This window comes from Sorex fumeus, unplaced genomic scaffold, assembly GCF_029834395.1.
Source record: "Sorex fumeus unplaced genomic scaffold, SorFum_2.1 ptg000043l, whole genome shotgun sequence".
Lineage (NCBI taxonomy): Eukaryota > Metazoa > Chordata > Mammalia > Eulipotyphla > Soricidae > Sorex > Sorex fumeus.
In genome coordinates, this window is record NW_026606100.1 from 41699828 (window position 1) to 41720798 (window position 20971).

At 39.0% G+C, this 20971-nt stretch overlaps 1 protein-coding gene across 4 annotated transcripts in view; it reads left to right on the plus strand.

Moving 5' to 3' along the window:
• VTI1A (vesicle transport through interaction with t-SNAREs 1A) overlaps positions 1–20971 on the plus strand; it is a 405243-nt gene that overhangs the window by 63497 nt on the left and 320775 nt on the right. For all 4 annotated transcript variants that reach the window (XM_056120943.1, XM_056120942.1, XM_056120941.1 and 1 more), the window contains exon 4: positions 20199–20276. In XM_056120943.1, the coding sequence (XP_055976918.1) occupies positions 20199–20276 (78 nt within the window). The remainder of the gene's footprint in view (positions 1–20198; positions 20277–20971) is intronic.

Here is a 20971-nt window from a genome sequence, read left to right on the forward strand (position 1 = left end):
GAATTTTAAGTGAATGCAGAAGTGAATTGATGAATCACTGAATGGCAATCCATTCCTGTAGTATTACGTAGATTTGTTATTTTCTTTGGTCTGAGTACATGATGATCTGTAGCACTTTTTGACTTTATTTTTGGGTTTTGGAGCAACATCTGATGGTGCTCAGGACTGACTCTCTGCTCAGGGATCACTCCTGGTGGGGCTCTGGAGACCATACATGGGACTGGGGATCAGATCAGGTTAGTCGCATGCAAGGCAAGTGCCCTACCTGTTGGAACTCTAGCCTCTTGTGACTTTATTAATAGAATTTTCTTCCTCAGGCTAAGTAGTATTCTTCATTTTTATCACTATAACTTGTTTTGATTTTCATAACAAATATTTCTGGCCTTTTGTGGTTAAAGCTTTTCTTTCTTTCTTTCTTTCTTTCTTTCTTTCTTTCTTTCTCTCTCTCTCTCTCTCTCTCTCTCTCTCTCTTTCTTTCTTTCTTTCTTTCTTTCTTTCTTTCTTTCTTTCTTTCTGGCTTTTTGGGTCACACCCGGTGATGCGCAGGGGTCTGCACTAAGGAATTACTCCTGGCAGTGCTCAGGGGACCATATGGGATGCTGGGAATCAAACCCGGTTTGGCCGCGTGCAAGGCAAATGCCCTACCCACTGTGCTATCGCTCCAGCCCCCTCATGGTTAACTCCGAATAACTTTAAGTATCAGTTTCTTTTAAGGGAAGTTCTAGGAAAAACTCAAAGAAGCAATAAATGAGAAATTCTCTCCTGATCAATATTCTGACATATTTTGCTTATTATGAATGCAGTATTCATAGTCACATTTTAAAGACCTCTGTGAGTTAAATATTAATTATAATAAGAATCTTTATTTTGCCTAGCTATCATTTTCTCCAGGTCATTGTAAAATTTTTACATTCCAAAGAAATCACTCTTAAGTTAGATATTATGATAGTTTTTGTTGGTTGAAGATTATCAGAATTTTATTTTCAAAAATAATAGCTTAAGTAAAAATGTAGTTCTTTCTTAAAGGGACAACATGTGAATAGTGTTGATCATAGTTTGTATGAGGGAATCTATACTGAAGTGTGATATATATTTCTGGTTTTTTTTTTATAATTCAGTACTATTTTATAAACAAGTAGCAAATATGTACCTCTGTAATAAAAATCTCATGATATTCCAAAAATCACCCATTTTCATTTTGGGGTTCTCTTTGTTTACTTATTATTAAATCACTGTGAGATAGTTACAAGTTGTCCATGATTTGGTTTCACTCATACAGTGTTCCAACACCCAACACCCATCCCTTCACCAGTGTGCATTTTCCACCATGAATAACGCAGTTTTCCTCTTTCCACACCCCTGTTTGCCTCTCCAGCACACACTTTTCCTCTCTCTCTCTCTCTCTCTCTCTCTCTCTCTCTCTCTCTCTCTCTCTCCCCTTTCCCTCTCTCTCTTTTTCTCTCCCCTGCCCCCTTCTTTTGGTCATTATGGTTTGTGGTGCAGTACTATAAAGTTATCATGTATAGGCCTTTCTCTACTTTTAGCACTCAATTCTTGTCCAGGGTTGTCATTGTCATTGTCATAGTGATCCCTCCTTTGTCCTAACTGCCTCTCCCTTTTCCCCTCACTGTGACAAGCTTACAACCATGGGCCAGTCTTCCTGGTCTTCATTTCTGTTTTCCATGGGTCATGGTCTCATATTGTTTTTCATATCCCACAAATGAGCACAGTCATTCTACATCTATCCCTCTCCTTCTGTTGGTGTCCTCTTTGTATCATCAACTCTGATAGAATTTTGATTAGTTTTGGAGCAAATCCAGCAATGCTCAGGGCTTACTACTCCTGGCTTTGTGCTCCAGGGATCACTCCTGACAGGGCTTGGGGGACCACATGGGATGCCAGGGATTGAACCCAGATGGGCCGTGTGCAAGGCAAGCGCCCTACCCACTGTATCTTTCTGGACCCAACTATAATTTTCTTGTTTCTCCAGCATGTTTTGTTAGTTATGATGACCATAATGGGCCCTTATGCATTGCCTATGGTTTCCAGAAAGCAGAAGGCCTGGGTCATTTTTTGAAAAATTTTATTGAATCATCATGAGATAGTTATAAGCTTTCATGTTTGGGTTATAATCACACAATGATCAAACACCCATTCCTCCATCAGTGTACATTCCCCACCACCAATATCCCTGGTATAACCACTTTCCTAGCCTCACTCTGCCTCCATGGCAGATACGATTCCCCATAATCTCTTTCTACTTTTGGGCATTATGGTTTGCAATACAGACCCTGAGAGGCTATCATGTTTGGTCCTTTGTCTACTTTCTGCACACATCTCCCATCTTGACTGATTCCTCCAGCCATCTTTTTCTTAGCGATCCCTTCTCTATTCCAGTTGGTTTCTCCCCTTTGCTTATGAGGAAGGCTTCCAGCTATGGAGCAATCTATCGGTCCTGTGTATCTACTTTCCTTAGGTGTCAGCCTCATGTTATGTTGTTATATACTCCACAAATGAGTGCAGTCCTATGTCTGTCACTCTCTTTCTGACTCATTTCACTTAGTATGATACTCTCCATACCTATCCATTTATAAGCAAAGTTCATCTCCTGACAACAGTATTCCATTATGTAGATGTACCAAAGTTTCTTTAACTAGTCATCTGTTCTAGGGCACTTGGGTTGTTTCCAGATTTTGGCTATTGTGAATAGTGCTACAATGAACATATAGGTACAGATGTCATTTCTTCTGTGCTTTTTTGCATCCTTGGGATATGTTTCGAGAAGTGGTATTGCAGGGTCATATGGAAGCTCAATTTCTAGTTTTTGAAGGACTGTCCATATTGTTTTCCAGAAAGGCTGGACTAGTGGGCATACAGAAAGAGCCCACAGAATGGGAAAGAATATTTACCCAATACCCATCTGATAAGGGATTAATATCCAGGATATGCAAGACACTAGTAGAATTGTATAAGAAAAAACCTCCAACCCCATCAAAAAATGGGGAGAAGACATGAACAGAAGTTTCCTCAAAAAAGAAATACAGGGGCTGGAGAGATAGCACAGCGGGTGGGGCATTTGCCTTGCACGCGGCCAACCCAGGTTCGATTCCCAGCATCCCATCTGGTTCCCTGAGCACCGCCAGGAGTGACTCCTGTGCATTGCCAGATGTGACCCAAAAAGCAAAAAAAAAAAAAAAACAAATACAAATGGCCAAAAGGCAAATGAAAAAAAATGCTCCAGATCGTTAGCCATCAGGGAGATGCCAATCAAAACAACAATGAAATATCATCTCACACCACAGAGACTGGCACACATTCAAAAGAACAAAAGCAACCAGTGATGGCATGGATATGGGGAAAAAGGGACACTCTTTCACTGTTGTTGGGTCTTTTTTTTTTCAATTTTTAAATTTTTATTAGTGAGACACCATGAGGTACAGTTGTAGACTTACAAATTTTTGTGCTTGGGTTTCAGTTATACAATGATCAAATACCCATCCCTCCACCAGTGCCCATTTCCCACCACCACGGATCCCAGTATCCCTCCCACCCCCCATCACCTCCATTTGTAGCCCTACTTCCTCCACTTTGCTGAACAAGTATCTAGGAGGGCTTGCCAGCAGCCTGCTTGCATCCCTTGTTTCAAACAAAGCATGCCATGGGACCAGAAGGATGATACAGTGAGTAGAGATCTTGCCTTGCATGTAGGTGACCTGGTTTTGAGCTTCAGTATCACACTCCAGGAGTGATCCCTGAGCTCAGAACCAGGATTAAACCTTGAGCATTCCTGTTGTACCCGTCCCCCCCCTCCCGCACCTCCCCCCGCAACAAAACATTCAAACATTCAAACAAAGGAAATGATCCTGGACTTTCTTTTTTGGTGCTTTTTGAGCTCTTCTCGTGTGCTATTTACTATCCTCCACGTGTTTTGTCATCTTCTCTCAGTACTTTTGCATGATCTCATCTGCTTTTGGACATCTTTCCACATCTTTGGGGATCTGTGAATAACACCTAGTTTCTGATTTTGTCAAGAACAGAGAACTCAGAGTCTATCTGTTCTTGTTCCTCATCCACCAGAGGGGAAAGAGAAAGGGAAATGATGACTTCTAGGAACCTCTTAACATGTGCAGCTGTATTCCTGTTCCATGTCCCTTTAATTATTATCACACACAAAAAATGTTGTCCCCTTTAGATGGATACACAGTCTGTGACACAGAAAGCTTAGACATCCTCTCTGCAGTCTCTTTGAAAATAAATAGCCATCCTGGGACTGTATTCATACTTAGCTCAACTTGTACTGTTAAATCTTGAAATACATCTTCTCAAAAGCTGCTAGGTTGTATTGCAGTCTGAATTCTTGCTAGAGTTAAGGATACTGTGTAGAGGTATTTTCTGGAGACAGAGGAGAAGGATGACTGGGATCCTAAGGGGACATTGAGGGCAAAAGAAGAGAAAAATCAGATTCAAATTTTGTTTTTGTTTATGTTTTTTTTTTTTTATTGAGAGGGGTTGGGGACAGGTGCACATCTGGCTGTGCTCAAGCCTTATTGTGACTCTATGCTCAGGGATCACTCTTGGTGAGGCTCAGCATACCATATGAGGTACCAGGCTTCTAAACCAGGTTGGCTAAATGAAAGGCAATTGCCCTAACTGATGTACAATCTATCAGCTTTAAAAAGTAATTGGACCTCAAATCTTAAAAATCGCTGTGTATAAATAATATTAAATATATTAAGAAAAGAAATGAGGATTTGAAATGGGTGATGATTTCATTTTTATTTAACAGTAGCTATCTAATCAAAGACGTTTAGATTTTTAGCTGATCTCAGGTATTAGCTTGTAGTAGAAAATTAGCTTACTAGGAATCTACCTTCTTTCCACAGTCTTTTTGTATTTTTTAAATCTTTTTAACCTTTTTAAAATTAGAAGTAACTTTTAAACCTTCAGAATATCCCAAAGAATAGCACAAAGAACATAGACTTTTTTTACCTTGATTCTCTTATTAATATTTTGCTCTATTTGCGTTATCACTTGCATATGCTTTATCAGTCTTTTCTTGTCTGCTTGTATAAAATATATTTTTTCTGAACCATTTGCAAGTAAGTTTCATACACCTTATGTTTGTGTTTTTAGTTAATGTCATTTTTACCTCCCCCTTTTACTTAAGACAGTCAACTGGTATAGTACCACTAGCTTCCAAAGTCAGTTTGAATAATTTCTTTTTTTCTTTTTCTTTTTAAGTTGAATCACCATGAGAAACACAGTTAGAAACATGTACATGATTGGGTTTGGGCTTCCGTTAAAAAACGTTCCAACACCCTTCACCAGTGTATATTTCCCACCAATAGTGTCCCCAGTTTTCCCTCCTGCCAGCCACCTCCCCCCAGCCTGCCTCTATGGCAGGTACTTTTCCTCTCTCTCTCTCTCTCTCTCTCTCTCTCTCTCTCTCTCTCTCTCTCTCACACACACACACACACACACACACACAAACACACACACACATATACGCACACTTTCCTTTTGGGCATTATGGTTTGCAGTACAGATACTGAAAGGTTATAATGTATATCCCTTTAATACTTTCAGCACTCAGTTCTTATGTTCAGAGTGATCATGGACCAATCCTCCTGGATCTTGTTTCTATTGTCCTTGGGTGTTAGTCTCATACAATTTTTTTTTTGTATCCTGCAAATGAGTACAGACATTCAGTGTCTATTCTTCTCCTGACTAGTTTCACTCAGCATGATACTCTCACTGTCCATCCATTAATAAGCAAATTTCATCACCTCATTTTTCCCTGGTAGCTGTGTAGTATTCTCTTGTGTTTTCTGCCTTTTTAAAAATTTTATTTTTAAAGATAAAAGTAGGGGCTGGAGCAATAGCACAGCGGGTAGGGCGTTTGCCTTCCACGCAGCCGAGCTAGGTTCGATTCCCAGCATCCCATATGGTCCCCCGAACACCGCCAGGAGTAATTCCTGAGTGCATGAACCAGGAGTAACTCCTGTGCATGGCTGGGTGTGACCCAAAAAGGAAAAAAAAAAGATAAAAGTAATTTCAACTTAGTCCTATACTAAGTTCCTTCCTACATGGGAGTTCCTTTTCCATTTTTTTTCCTAGTTTTCAATAAACTTTTCTACTTTCCAAGAAAAAATAAATAATTTTTCTCAATTTTTTTATTTACCAAAAATGTTGAGGGAACTCAGTACATTGTTTCACCTTGCTTTTATACTATCAATTTAAACTACATTCATGAGGTCCTTTGCATGCCTGTATCTGCAGTGAATGACTTTTTCCAGATTGTCCTTTAATAAACTCTCAAGCCTTGGTGTAAAAACCTGTTGCTACAACAAATGAAGCAATAGCTTTATGGTCTAACATTTTATATTATAGAATTTTTTTTTCCCTTTATTTTATTTTATTTTTTTTAAAGTTGTAGATTTACAATTTTTTGTGCTTTGGTTTCAATTATACAATGATCAGATACCCATCCCTCCACCAGTGCCCATTTTCCACCACCATGGATAATATCCCTCCCACCCCCATCCCCCCATCCCCCCTGTCTCTGTGGCAGGGCAATCCCCTGTGTTCTCTCTCTCCTTTTGGGTGTTGTGGTCTGCAAAAGAGGCATTGAGTGGCAAACATGTTCAGTCCATAGTCTACTTTCCACATGCATCTCCCCTCCTGGGAGGATCCTCCAAACATCCTTTATTTGGTGCTCCCTTCTCTATCTGAACTGCCCTTTCCTCTAGGATACCCTAGAATTTTTTTAAGTGTTGAATTCTTATTACATGATTTTGATCAAAGAAAATCTCTTCTCGAGTGTAAATATTTGCTTTAGAATGACTAGATTTCTGTTTTGTAAGATGATATGAGTTTCATGGAAATTTTTGACATTCAAGTTTTATTTTCTACTTCAGCTTAAATTGGATCCATGGGGCTGAATCTCCAATTTGTTTCTTTCTCTTTCAGCAGTTTATGATTGTGCAAGTCCAAGACTGCACGTCAGTGAAGGAATTACTCCAGAAGAGTAAAGTTTACAGTTATACAAAGAGATTGGGATTTGGCTAAAAAAATAGTCATAGGAATTAAGCTACTTAAATGCTAGTGAGAAAATTGTTATTTTCAAGTTGTGAAAATTTTATTACCGAATTTTTATTGGTGTAGCTTGCCAGCATCTTTAATGCCTGGTATTAAAACCAATTTTGACTCTATCAGCGAAATCCTTTTTTGATTGTTTGAGTTGTGGAATACATTAGGGCTAAGTGTGGTGAGGTCAGGTCTCTAAAGTTTTCACTTGTTCTTTGTGAATGTTGAAGGCTCCCGGGTTGGTTGAGGCACAAGTTGATGATGGTTTATCACCCTGAGTGACTGATTTGTGAACAGAGGCATTACCTGAATTTTTGCATGGACTCCAGGTCAGAACAAGCTCAATGTTTTGTTATTATAAAGTGCCGCCCAGTGTCAGTCACCTCATAGAACCACTGGATTTAGACTTGAAATGAGACGGGGGAGTCTCATTTTCTTGTGCTAACAATACAACTGATTTCTTTTTCTTGTATGTTTATTAGTATTAATTGTATTCTCTGCTTGTCTTATGTTCCACCGCTGTCCGAAAAACTAGATTGAATTAGTTACGAGGATATTTTTCTTCTTGTACCATCTAAACTTTGCACAGTGTACGATATATAGTAATTCTTATTCATTTGAAACACAGCAATTTGTTCCTGTCAGTAGAGGAGAGGTTTGTTGTTTTAAATTGCCGGGTTTTGTTTTTGTTGGCATGTTCCTCAATACAAATTGAATGGCTGACAAAAATCTATTTGTATGACAGTTCAATCTAGATAAGTGCCCTGTGTTGCCTAACGGTACAATTTGGGGTCTCAGAGATAAAAGCGAACTAGAATGCCAGGCTTGTCGCAGAGCCTCTTCGTGCAGATAACAGAAGTAATCCATATTCCTCAGGTCCACAAATCAGACAGACAAAGAAGAAATATGCATGTGCAACATCTTGTTTGAAAATGTGGCCTTTCAGCGTCTACATAATAGGAAAAAAAAATCCAGAATACCTAAGTCAGGAGAATGGTAAAATAGCTAATATAAGATATGGCTACGTTTAATGTTAATTTTATCTTATAAAATTGGAGAGAAGTCTCTTGCTTAGTATTTTTCTCTAGTTTATTGGCTTGGTTTAATTCGATTTCTATTTTATTTATTTTATTTTGTGCTGGAAACTTCCAGCAGTGGGGGATAGGGAGGATTCATCAGAGCTACACTTGGTGGTGCATTGGGTACCATGTGGTACTACAGATTCAACCCAGGTTATTGCATGTACAGGGCACGTTCTCTACCACCTTAGCCACACGTCCAGCCCCGCTTTTTCTTTTAAGAAGCCTATTCTGAGATAAGTCATATCTTTGGGCATTGCTTCTCTTATGGTTTAGATGGGCTGGAGCGATAGCACAGTGGTAGAGCGTTTGCTTTGCACGCAGCCAACATGGCCGACCCGAGTTCGATTCCTCTGCCCCGCTCGGAGAGCCTGGCAAGCTACCGAGAGTATCTCACCCACACGGCAAAGCCTGGCAAGCTCCCCGTGACATATTCGATATGCCAAACACAGTAACAAGTGTCACAATGGAGACGTTACTGGGCCCGCTCGAGCAAACCGATGAACAATGGGAGGACCACGACCGTGACCAATGGTTTAGATATTCTGCTGGAGAGAGACAGTTGAAGGGAATTCTCTTTTACTCCCCAAGATGAGTAGTTGAGAATTTGTAATCATATGCTTACTTCTGCCTAAACACTTGTCAGTCTTTCCATATTAGTATGCCTGGAATTTCTCAAGTATAACCCATATATAAGAGGGATAAATGTGTGGTAACAGTTATGGGGAAAGAATTAGCACTAGTGCATATGATAGCAGCATCCTGGAAATATATTGAAGGGCCCAGTTGTAAATAGGCAAAACTTAAGCTTAGGCCATAGAACTATTGATTGAATTTGAGAAGTAAAGGAGAATACAGAATAATTTAAAAATGTTTTTTCTGGAGACATTACGTATGGGAATACTGCATATCAAATTAGTGGCAAGGAGGAGGAGGGATAGTTCACCAAGAAAGAAGGTGCTTTGAGGTTATCTAAGCCACCGGGGGGGGGGGGGATTAGATTTATGAGTCGAGTAGGTACAAAATGTCTTTGCCAGTGCTTAGGTAGGTAGTCATTAGGCTAGAAAAGAGGGCAGAAGGTGGAGATTTAGGGCCTCTTAGGAGAATGAGGAGACACCAGAAGGACAGAAAGAGCTCAAAGGGAGTGGTGTGACTGCTGCAGAGAAAGTGGGCAGCCATATGATATGCCGTTGAAAGGACAGAAGTGACCATTGGATCCAGACACTTTGACAAAAAATAAGTGATGCAGTATTGGATAATAGTCAAATATTTATAACATATGCTTGAGTCCATGCTGATATTAATAAAAGACTGAACAATAAGTAGATATCTCCTTGATGAAGAATGCCAAAAATTTATGCAGATACTCTTTCCCCTCCCTGCCCCCCCCACACTGGAGTATAACTTCATGGAGGGGAGCATAATTGTCTCCACTTTGAATGTGTTCTTGGCATAATGTCCTTAGTATGTCACGATCACGGTCCTCCTGTTGTTCATTGATTTGCTCGAGCGGGCCCAGTAATGTCTCCATCCTGAGACTTGTTGTTACTGTGTTTGGCATATCAAATACACCACGGGGAGCTTGCCAGGCTTTGCTGTGCGGGCGAGATACTCTCGGTAGCTTGTCGGGTTCTCCGAGAGGGGCAGAGGAATCAAACTCGGGTTGGCCATGTTGACTGCATGCAAGGCAAACGCCCCACCACTGTGCTATTGCTCCAGCCCATCCTTAGTATAGGACAAAGAAAAGAGAAACTACCTCAGCCAGGTGATCAAGATTAACATCAGCATAGTCATGTTTATAGGTGCCCATCTGATGTGATGTAATGAAAATGACATTTGATCTGCCAGCTTCTTCCCATATAGATATTTGTATGTTAGCTGTATATTTATATCTGTATATTCATACATACATGTCTCTCTCTCTAGTCAGGAGAAAAAATGTAAGGCCAATCAGATTCGAGGGACATGCTCCAAAACACCTGGGCAGTACTCTTCAAAACTGCCAGGGTCATCAAAGTTAAGGCAAAGCTGATAAATTGTTTCAACCAAGAAGTACTTAAGGATCTAGGATTACTAAATGGAATGTAGAATATTGGATGGGATATAGGAACAGGAAAAAAATTAGGTACTCACAAAATCTTTGAAAAAGTGTGTATTTTAACTAATAATAATACCTAATGGATTCACTACTTGTATCAAATGTACTTGTATAAAATGATGGTTATATGTAAGATGTAAATAATGGAAAGAAAGCAGATGTGGGAACTCTGTTCTATCTTTGCAACTATTCTCTAAATCTGTTACCACTCTCTATCACTATCACTATCACCATCACCCCGTTGTTCATAGATTTGCTCGAGCAGGCGCCAGTAATGTCTCCATTAATCCCTGTCACGTGCTAGTGTAGCCTGATGGCATACTGGGGGCTCTTTCAGGGTCAGGGGAATGAGGACCATCATTGTTAGTGTTTTTGGCATATCAAGTATGCCACGGGTAGCTTGCCAAGCACTGCTGTGCGTGCGGGGATACTCTTGGTAGCTTGCCGTGCTCTCCGAGAGGGATGGAGGCTTTTGGGGCAGCCTCTAATCACTTTTACAGGTGTTCCCAGTCAGGCATATATGCGGGCAGGATACTCTCGGTAGCCTGCCGGGTTCTCTTGAGAGTGAGAACTAGACAATAAGAAGTCGCTTACCACTCTCTAAAAAAATCTAAAATAAAAAGCATGGACAATGATTTTAGCAACTAGAAAGGCACTGGTGTTGGGTGTCCTATGGCAGGAGAGATAAGCATCAGGTTTGCTAAGTTGAGAAGTGTCTTGGATATGAGTGGAGTTCAACTTGTGGAATACTCTTTCAAGAAGCTTGGCAAACAATAGGAGTATAATGAGAGACTGGGCATTAGCTGGGGGGAAGAGAGGAGGGTGAAATAGCTTGAAGTATATAAAGCTGGGTTATACTTCAAGACATTTATATCCTTAAAGAAAGCCAGCTGAGAGTGACACTTTGAAGATGTTAGAGAAAGAACATTTAATTGAAGCAAAGCACCTGAGTAGGCAGGATTGATTTGATTGAAAATGGAGAATCATTTCAGAAGAGCAATTTAAGAATGACTTTTCTTATTTATGTTAACTTGTTTAGTTTTGGGTCACTGTGTATTTGTGGTAATTTCCAGAGTGGTTTTTATAGAGAATTTGGACTAAAAGAATTTTGTTTTCTTGCTTAAGCATCATAATTTAATTGGCCGTATTTATAAGGCATTTAAAGGCATCATTTTATAACTCTGAATTATGAGCACTATAACCTAACAGAACGTGTCATAACATAGGTCTGGATGCATATACCAGGAATAAAAATTGTTGGTCTATCAGTTGACTGGTTTCAAATTAGAATTTTAGAGAAATTCTTTGGGGAATCTGTAGATCGCTTGGGTAGGCAGGCAGCCTCTAACCCATTCTACTAATCTGTGGCACGGCTCATCTTCTGCCTCGTGGGTAGATTATCATTGCTTTATGGTGTAGCCTTTGAAGATTAATCTTGAAATACATCTAAGTTACACCCATAGGTAGGTTTAGTTGTGACTAGCCCTCTGAGATCAGACATTTTATTTTTGCATATAAAACATTGTACCTAAAGTACTTCTCACCCCGGAAATGTCAATTTATTATATATATTATATGTAAATAATGTCATTATCAAAATGCTGACATTTGTGTCAATTGACAACAATGTGTAAATTAAAGTGGCTGCCATTTTTTGTTTTTGCTGTTTGTTGATTTTGGGAAAAAAGTGATAAACAAAATCCATAGACTGATACTCAGAACCAAAATCTATAGACTGATACTCAGAAACAAAATCTGTAGACTGATACTCTGAGCTGCTCTGCTTTTAAGTGTAGACTGGGTGAAGGATGCGGGCAGCCTTGTTTGGGGGGCAGAGCAGAAGGAATGCAGCCTGCCTGTTGGGGTATGGTGGAAAGACCACTGGCCCGGTGAAAGCATTCTGTCCTATTTCTGCTTAGTTTTCCCCACAACCTGTGGACTTGGAAAGTGGACTCTAGATTTGGGTGTGGACTTCCGCAGTACAGCTCTTCATTTCTGAATGTTGTGGCTGTTTTGAATGGTGCCGAATGTTGCTGTCAACAGTCTGTCATTTATATATGGAACCTCAGTTGTCAGTTTATACAGATTCCGTAAGACTATTTGTCCTTGTATGTGTAGGTCACTTGAAATTATGCTTCCAGGCAGATATTCGGTGAACGATCAGGTCTCCTAATGCTCGGCAGATGGCCCAGCATCACTCGGATATAAACTAATTAATATATGTTATGTATTTAATTCTAACAATTCTTTTTAAAAATACAACCAAGGGCTGGAGAGATAGTAAGGGGTTTAGACACTTGCCTTGCATCCTGCCACCGTCAGTTCAAATCCCCAGCACCAGGTATAGACCCCATTGCACTATCAGATGTCACTCTGAGCACAGAGCCAGGAAAACTCCTGAACACTGCCAGGTTTGACCGATCCCTTCCCCCCCCAAAACAACTGAAGAATGTCATCTAGCATTTATTTATCAGAATAACCTTTTTTCAGTGTATAGAACATTTCTATATCACTATAAATGAAATAAGGAACATTTTGACATGTTTGTTATTTTCTGTGGAGTAATTTCATTTTTTATTCAGAAACACTTTAGTAACTAGATTTCCTCTGCTGGTTGCTAAGTTGACACAAAGTCGACAACATCTAGGCATTCTATTAGGAGCTGATTTTCTGAATGAAGTAACTGAATTATTGATTGGCAAGTTAGCCTGATAGAAGAAACAACAAAACGGTGCTCAGTAGCAGCGTCAAAGTCATATACTATGGGCCAGAACAAACAGATGTGGCCACGAGACTATCTCCATTTGTGTTTGGTTGATCCATTCCCTCTCCTCCCCTTGTTGCAGTGATGGGCCCGGGTGTACCATAGCCCTGCCCAACGGCCCCAGACTCCGAGCCCTGGGATTCCCACATTGACTGAAGTGTTTGTAGACAAATGCTCTGGGGGTTGCATGCTTTAGTTCTGGTGCTTCCTCTCATTCGCTGTGGGATTGCACACTTTAGTTGTGCTTTCACATATCAAAGCGTGAGGGTTGCACCCTTTAGCTGTGGTGCGCGCACCCGTCCTGCTTGCAGTGTTTGTTTGCCTGGGCTGGCGGTGCTACTCACACGCATACGTTATGGGGGCCTGGGGGGCTCATATGCCTGTCCATGGTGTGGGAATATGCTTGTAGGATGGGGGTTACGGGAAATGGTCACACATCCCAGCTGCTGTGTCGTACACACTTGGATTCTGCAGGGTTTCCCAGACAGAGCTCAAGGACATGTATAGCCCACGCGGGTGGCACTGGGGAGTGATATTGCAGCCTCATACTTGTGTCCCGCTGTCCAGCCAGCTCAGGACCCTCAGGGGGCGCTGTTCCAACATTAATGGTAGACTTAAGGGTTTAGACTTACTAGAAATGCTGGGAGAGGAAATGAAGAAATGTAGCAATGTGACTTCTCGACTCTGTTTTGCAGATCATTAATTACATGATATCGCAGTCGTGTGGAGACAGAGTTTCTAATAACTCTAAGTATCGTGCAGCATACTTAGAGTTATTATACACATGGCTGGAATATGGGCAAGATCCAGTGTGTGTGTGTGTGTGTGTGTGTGTGTGTGTGTGTGTGTATTCACATCTATGTATATATATTTAAAGCCTCATCAGAAGCATTTGAACATTCACAATATGATAGCTTAATTTAAAAAGTATTTAAGAGAAGATGTAGAATTTTTTGTAGACCAAACATAAATATCCTTTTCAAATATTTAAAATAGTTTTGACAGGACCAGAGATATAGCACAGCAGATAAGGTGCTTGCCTTACATGCAGTCCAACCTCAGTTCAGTCCAGCACCTCATCTGTTCCACTCCTCTCCCGCTCCTGTCCCTGACAAACCCTGCCAGGGTTTTTCTCTAAGTGCAGAGCCAGTAAGCCCAAAGCACAGTTGGATGTGGCCCAAAACAAGAATTTTTTTTTGAGTAAAATTTAATTGACTCCCCCCCCCCCCCGATATATGTAACATATTCAGAAATGATGAGTTAGTGCCGTGATCTCACAGTAACTTGCTTTTCAACAGTTGTAGCCAAGCAGTGGGGTGTTTTAGTATTTTCTCTCTGGTGGCTTGCATATGGTCTGTTGGCCATGAGTTTATGATAGATAGAAAGTGTGCTTTCCCTTATTAATGCTGCAGTATTGGTGACATATGGCAAGTGCACTTTCCAGAGAATGAGCTTGACCTTTAACTCTAAACAGTCCCTTGAGCAGAGCAAGCCATGTTTAGGGGAATGATTACTTACAAGAAACAGATTGGAACTTACTTTCTCTGATAACGTTTTTAAAATGCAGTCAAGTTTTTACCATTTAAAGTCATCTAAAAATGATAGCACCATAAAATAGGAAATTGAGCAAAACAGTGTGGCAGAATTACTGGGTTAAAACAATACAGGCTCATTAAAGCTACTTTTTGTTATGTATTAGCAAATTATTTTCTAGGAAGGACACATTAATTTTGTTCCCTAAGCCATATGAGGACTGGTTGTAGTTCCCCTTTTCCAACATAAGCAACTAAGCTTAGTTGGCCAGTTGCATTTTAGGCTTGGTTTTCATTGATTTATCATATGAAATAAGTATCATTTATTTTTAGTTAGTGGTATGGCCTAGGAGATAAATATTCCCATCACTGTCTTATTGTTATTATTTTGTGTGTGTGATGCCAAGCTTCACACATGCTAGGGAAGTATTTGGCTGCTGAGCTATATCCCTGACCCCAATCATTACTGTTTTAGAGATTGAGGAAAGTGATATCAAACAACTTAACTTGACCAAGATCACATACTGAAAGTTTTCTGTGCTGGAATGATGAACCTTTTTAAGTACGGGGTCAGAGAATGGAATGTGAATGAAAAGCTGAAATTGGCCATGGAGAATAGGAGTGTGCTTAAAAGTGGAATGCTTTGTGCCAAAGATAGATGCATTTTACAGAATACCATCTGGGCATCACAGAAGTATGATATTAGTTCATTAAAATCAGATAAAATTGGGTAAGGACAGAATGCCAGCAATTATGTGACCAGCAAATAAATAGAAGTCCATGGTATTCTATAGATATCCCAAAGTATTAATTATAACAGGAGTAGTTAAATTCTTTAGAGCAGTTAAGTTCTTTGGCTCTGGAAGCACAACAGTTTTTAATAGATGTATCACCTGGTAACCTTGGGCATTATTAAATATATGGAGACTGAAAGCATGGTAGAAGCAATGGAAAATTCTGGCCAGACTGGATAATTTGCTTTAGTCCTAGGGAGAAATCTATTAACCATTTCTTCTATGGACCAATTTGATTAGGAAGTAGGACAAGCTGCTCTTTCATTCCTTGCCCAAACCCTACTGCACTTTGTATCAATTATTTGGCTGTCTGCAGCACACAGATTAGAATAAAGAGCTTTCTTAGTGTTGTGAATGTTGTGGATTGCTGATTGGTAATTAAAGTACCGAATGAAGAAAATCAGGCCCAAATGGAAGAGGAATGAGAAAGTCTTAATTCTGTGATACAGATGTTAGAAACAGATTGTCTTGAGCAGCCTATTCAACACGGTGACATGGTGCGGAGTGTTGCCTCCCGTGTAAAACTCGAGCCGAATGCCTCAGAGATGGTTTCCTCTCCCGTGCCTTATGATGTAGCTGTATGGATATTAATTTAGTGAAATATCCTGTCTGCCAGGTGTGGGAACTAGCTGATTTTATTGTAATACCAGATCATTACTTAATTCATATGCAACAGAGTGCAGCACATGGAAAGCATTATAAATCTATTTACAATGTGGCTGGTCTGATGATAACATTGTATTAAATTCCCAGGTGAGGCAATTTAAGCAATTGCTTTGCCATGTGCACGCCATGGAAATTAAATTCTCATAGACGCTTTAGTAATAAACCAACTTCATTGTTATGCTCAGGCTGGTGTTGGGTTGTTGAATCCTCACTCTGGTACCGTATACTGTGTTTGACATGTGAAATCATAGAGAAGGCGGTACTACAGATCACAGATCTTAATTAGTTTAAGCTCAGTTAATTCGTTATGTTTCCAGTTTAGCAGTGTCTGACCAGCACCCTATTCGGTTCAGTTGGGAAATGTTAAGGCTTGGGTCAAGTAGATAGATTGCTTCAAGCCAAATTTCTAGACAAGAACTGAGCAAGTGAATCTCTTCAAACTTTTAGAAAACCTTTAAGAAAAGCACCTAATCAGTATGCAAAGGTTCTTCTCAAATACCTGGAAGTGAAAACTGCTGGAACTCAGAAATTTCCTTCATGACCAAAGCCTCACTTTTTCATTATTGGTTTTCAAATAGCGATGGAAATTGCATCTAACATTCTAAAGATAAGCATCAGTTGTTAATTTGTAATATTTCTCTCATTATATAGAATATATATGTATATATATTACATAGTTTGTAGATTTTCTGTCTTAACCATGTTTAGCTCACCTGGTGAGTTAGAAGTGAATAAGCTTTGGAAAACACACACACACACACACACACACACACACACACACACACATACACACACACCACCGAAGTGAAAGATACTCTTGTATTTTACTGTCTCTCTCTCTGTGTCTCTCTCTCTATCTCTGTGTAATACTGTCAGTTGAAACTTTTCCACCCTTATGGTGCAGACCCAAAATTGCAGTAGATTATAAACTGCATAGAGCTTCCGTCTTCTCCAGAAGCCACATATAAAGCACCAGTAGACAGTAGTAACTGACAACTAAGACTAAAAATGTTGACAATTTCTTGATTTGCCTGGTTAGCTTATGTATAGAAGTCATTAACTATTTATAAAATGCATTATGAATTGGGTTCCTTCAAACTGTAGCTGAGTATGTGACATTTCCAGCTCAAATTCTCTTGCTTGCATTTGGCTAAAGTACAGGTTTCATGCAGTTAATAGAAAAGTAAAAATATTTTTTTCACATTCAGTTGATATTTGTTTCATTAACTTTGTATCCTCCAAATCAAAGTATGATATAGTACTAAGTAATGCAGAGAGTTTTTAAAATTCCATAGAAGGTAAAATAACTTGATATTTTAGGGGGAAATTATTCATAAAATAAACAGTTATTGAAAGGATTTTGCCCTTTTTTGGTATTCAGTTAGTTTAGTAATGTCCCGCAGGCTAAATGATGGTTGATTTCAATCAGCTTAATGTTTCAAATCATAACAAATTAGTGGGAAATACCAATTCAAGCATTTAAATATAATTATTAATAAAACAAAGCTTTTAAAAAACTTTCTGTAAAATGATACTTGAGTGTAAAGAGTTAAATTTGCAGCATTAGTTGTATCATTTTTTGCAAAGAACTATTTCTGCTATGTAAATGAGTGATCATTTTTATTCTTTCAGTGAACGTTTTGAAAATGCAGCACATTGTTTCTGTAATTATATCCAAGAATTTTCCAAATAACTTGTTTTTAACTATCTCAATGGTAAAGGGTGACATTTCCAGGGACCACCCTTCAACGGAACATGTGCAGTCTTAATTGCCGCCTTGCAAAAGCCATCGATTCTAGCCAAAGCAAGATTAGATATTTAGGGATCCATGTCTGTAATTTACTTTTTCCTTTGAAGGATAATAAATCAAAAGAAGAATATAATGTGATTGAACAATCTATGCCAATTTGTTGGTATTTTGGTGAAAAAAGGGGAAAACAAAAACAATCTCCATATGATATTCTTGCATACTGTGGAATGTTTTAGTCCCCCATAGTGATGAAATGAATAATTAAAACGACTGCTCTGATACCACAGCCCGTTTAAAGGTTCTCATTTCCTTTAATGCTGTGAAATACTTTCGCCGAGTATCAGTAAATGGGTGAAAGAAAAGTTTGGCTTAAACTAAATATTGTGGGAAGATCATGAAGTGGGCTGTCTGGTAATTTTGGAATTTTCAATATGGTTCTGTATAGAGTGAATAGAAATAGCTAATTAGTCGAAGCTTCTATAAGCACAATAAGAGAATCAGGCTTTTTTGTTCTGGCAAAAAAGTCTCATTTGTTCAGAAATGAGTAAGTTGGGACACTCCTGAATTGTTAAGACATTTGATACAGATGTCATTACTGACCTCAGGCTAATGACTTAACTTTTCAGCTTTGTCTTCACTGCAGCATTGTTGGCTTTATTTATCTGCTTGCAGACTTAATGGATCTGCTTAGGTATAAGTTACACATGTATAGAAAGCAAGGGGGCTTTGGGTAGGGAATTAGTGGTAGGGGATACTGCCATTTCCTTTCTTCTCAACTGCTTTACAATTTGAGCTCTTTCCTGAGCATATCCATAGGGTAATAAAAGGGGTGAAAATTTTATATGGTAGAATGAGTGCTATGGATGCTAAGGACTCCAGGGTTCTAGTGAAGTCTGTTTAAATAGGGCTACCCTTAGAATTCTATGAGGCTGATAGGTTTGGTTTTTTCCCCCCTGATAAAGGAATGGCTCAACTAACTTATTTTTATTTATGCTAAATTCAGTCTGTTTCAACTGGATTCTGCCCTAGAGTTAAGCCCTCATGCCCTAAGGCTTCTGTTCTATGTAATGAGCTAAATTCTCTCTTATGTGCTATCTTTGGGAGAAATGAAAAAATAGTCCTTGAAGTAATTTCTTATGTTTTGCTCTTCAGATCAGGAGCCCCAGTTGAGGAGGGCTGCAGTTTTAAATGGATTTAAAGTCCACTGGCTTTCTGTGGAAAGTCCTCTTAAGGTCTAATATAATTTTGCATTTATGATGGTATGATTTTTATGTTGCAAAGGAGTGTAATTCACTGGTTTAAAATGCCTAAGTAAAAATCATGTTGATTTCTGCTTACAAACTCTAGCTAGTTCTTTGAACTTTTTCATTTTAAGTAAGAATATTTAAGCCTTAAACTGTGGGCTGCTAGGGAGAGAAGTTACTATTTCTCAGGTGCTGGTTTTTAATAGACTGTTTTTGCTTAGTTAGTTCAGAAGCAGAAAAGGGAGCAAAGGTAACTGGTAAATCTGCATTTGAATCTGAACTGGTGATATTGAAGTAGGCCATGAGGGTCACACTTCAGTGTCCCAATTACTTTTCAAAGCTCTTTTAGCTTTTTGAAATCTGTGTCCATTCAGAAAAGTTATGACTCACTCACATCCCTACCCCTCTGGCTTCACAGGTAAAGGCAGTTTTCTTAGAAAACAAAATTTCTTTGTTTATTGGGATTGTGAAAAGTTGATTTGTAGTTAGTACTTGTCTTTATTTGCTGGGATTGGGAAATTTAATATACACACAACTTTTCCTTAGGTCATTATTTATAGAGGACTTTAAGGTATTTAAATTATACTTTAGAAATGGTATGGGCTTTTAAATTCTTTTTCTGGTTACAATAATGAAGAAAACCGAGATGTGCTATTTCCCCTATATTCCAATGTATAAATCAAGATAAAGTATCCTGGAATTGAATTTTTAGAAGATCTATATTGTAAAGTTAGTTTCATGCCACTGCTTTAAAGATCTCCATAAACTCTTGTTTTAATTAGATCTGATGAGTTTTATTCATAAAGTTGTCACATAGCTATATTGCTTATTTTAGAAACCTTATTGTTATTATTATTATTATTATTATTATTATTATTATTATTTTAATGACAGTGTATGTAATGATATGCCTGTTGTGGACCCACTTGTGAATATCCACAGAGTTCTTACAACATTGCAGAATTTTCTTTCACCGGGGCTTTGAAAAATTTAGGATTTTCTATTAAACTTCTCAAGTCCAAGAACTTTACCCAACTTTGATTTGCAGATTTGAGCAAGTAGGTTTCCATTAGGGGGCTCTCGAGGGTTGAGATGATGAGCCTTGATACCAACGGATGCTTCCAAGCCTTCACTTTGCTAACGTTTCTCTCCCGCTCTCCCTTTTTGTTTTGTTTTGTTTTATAGAAAAGGTCACGGATCGCCTACAGTGACGAAGTCCGGAATGAGCTCCTAGGGGATGACGGGAATTCCTCTGAGAACCAGGTAGAATGCTAATCAGGAAGGCCCGGTGGGTGGCTGCAGGGGGAAGGAGGTCACTGGCACGCTGGGCGCTCAAGCTGCTCCCTTCACCGTATTAGCAGCAACTCATGTGGAAGCGATACTGTTTAATGCAAAGCTGGAGTCTTAATCAACTTCAAAATGTTTCTTGGAGATCTTACATTTAACCCTTTACCTTGAGATCACTGTCTGCTATCTTAAAAAAAAATCTTTTCTTCTCTTTTCTTTATTATTTAGTACTTAAGGAATAACTTGAGACACACTGTTTGCAGACAAAGCCAAGGTCTTCACCTCAAACACATGTAAAAGGAATAAAAAAAGTACATAATACAGCTTTGATAATAATGCAGTATAATTAAATCAACACTTGCAACAAAACAAATGAAAATAAGCTTTTAAAATTCAGCAGGGCAGGCAGCTCGGGCTGCTATTGTGTAGCTTCTTAAAAATACATTCACCAAATGCAAATTGTAAGCACAGTGTGGAATTTGGACGTTCATATAGTGGCTCACCCCCCTATCAAATAATAGTGATAATAATAAATAATAATAAAAATTGTTTGCATTTTAAGATTGGCATAGGTAGAAAATAAGGCAATTCTTTCTTAAAAGGGCCTTCCAACTTGGCTGTCAGTTCTCATTAGTCAGTTCTCCATAGTGTCATGAGCCTAATTAATGTCC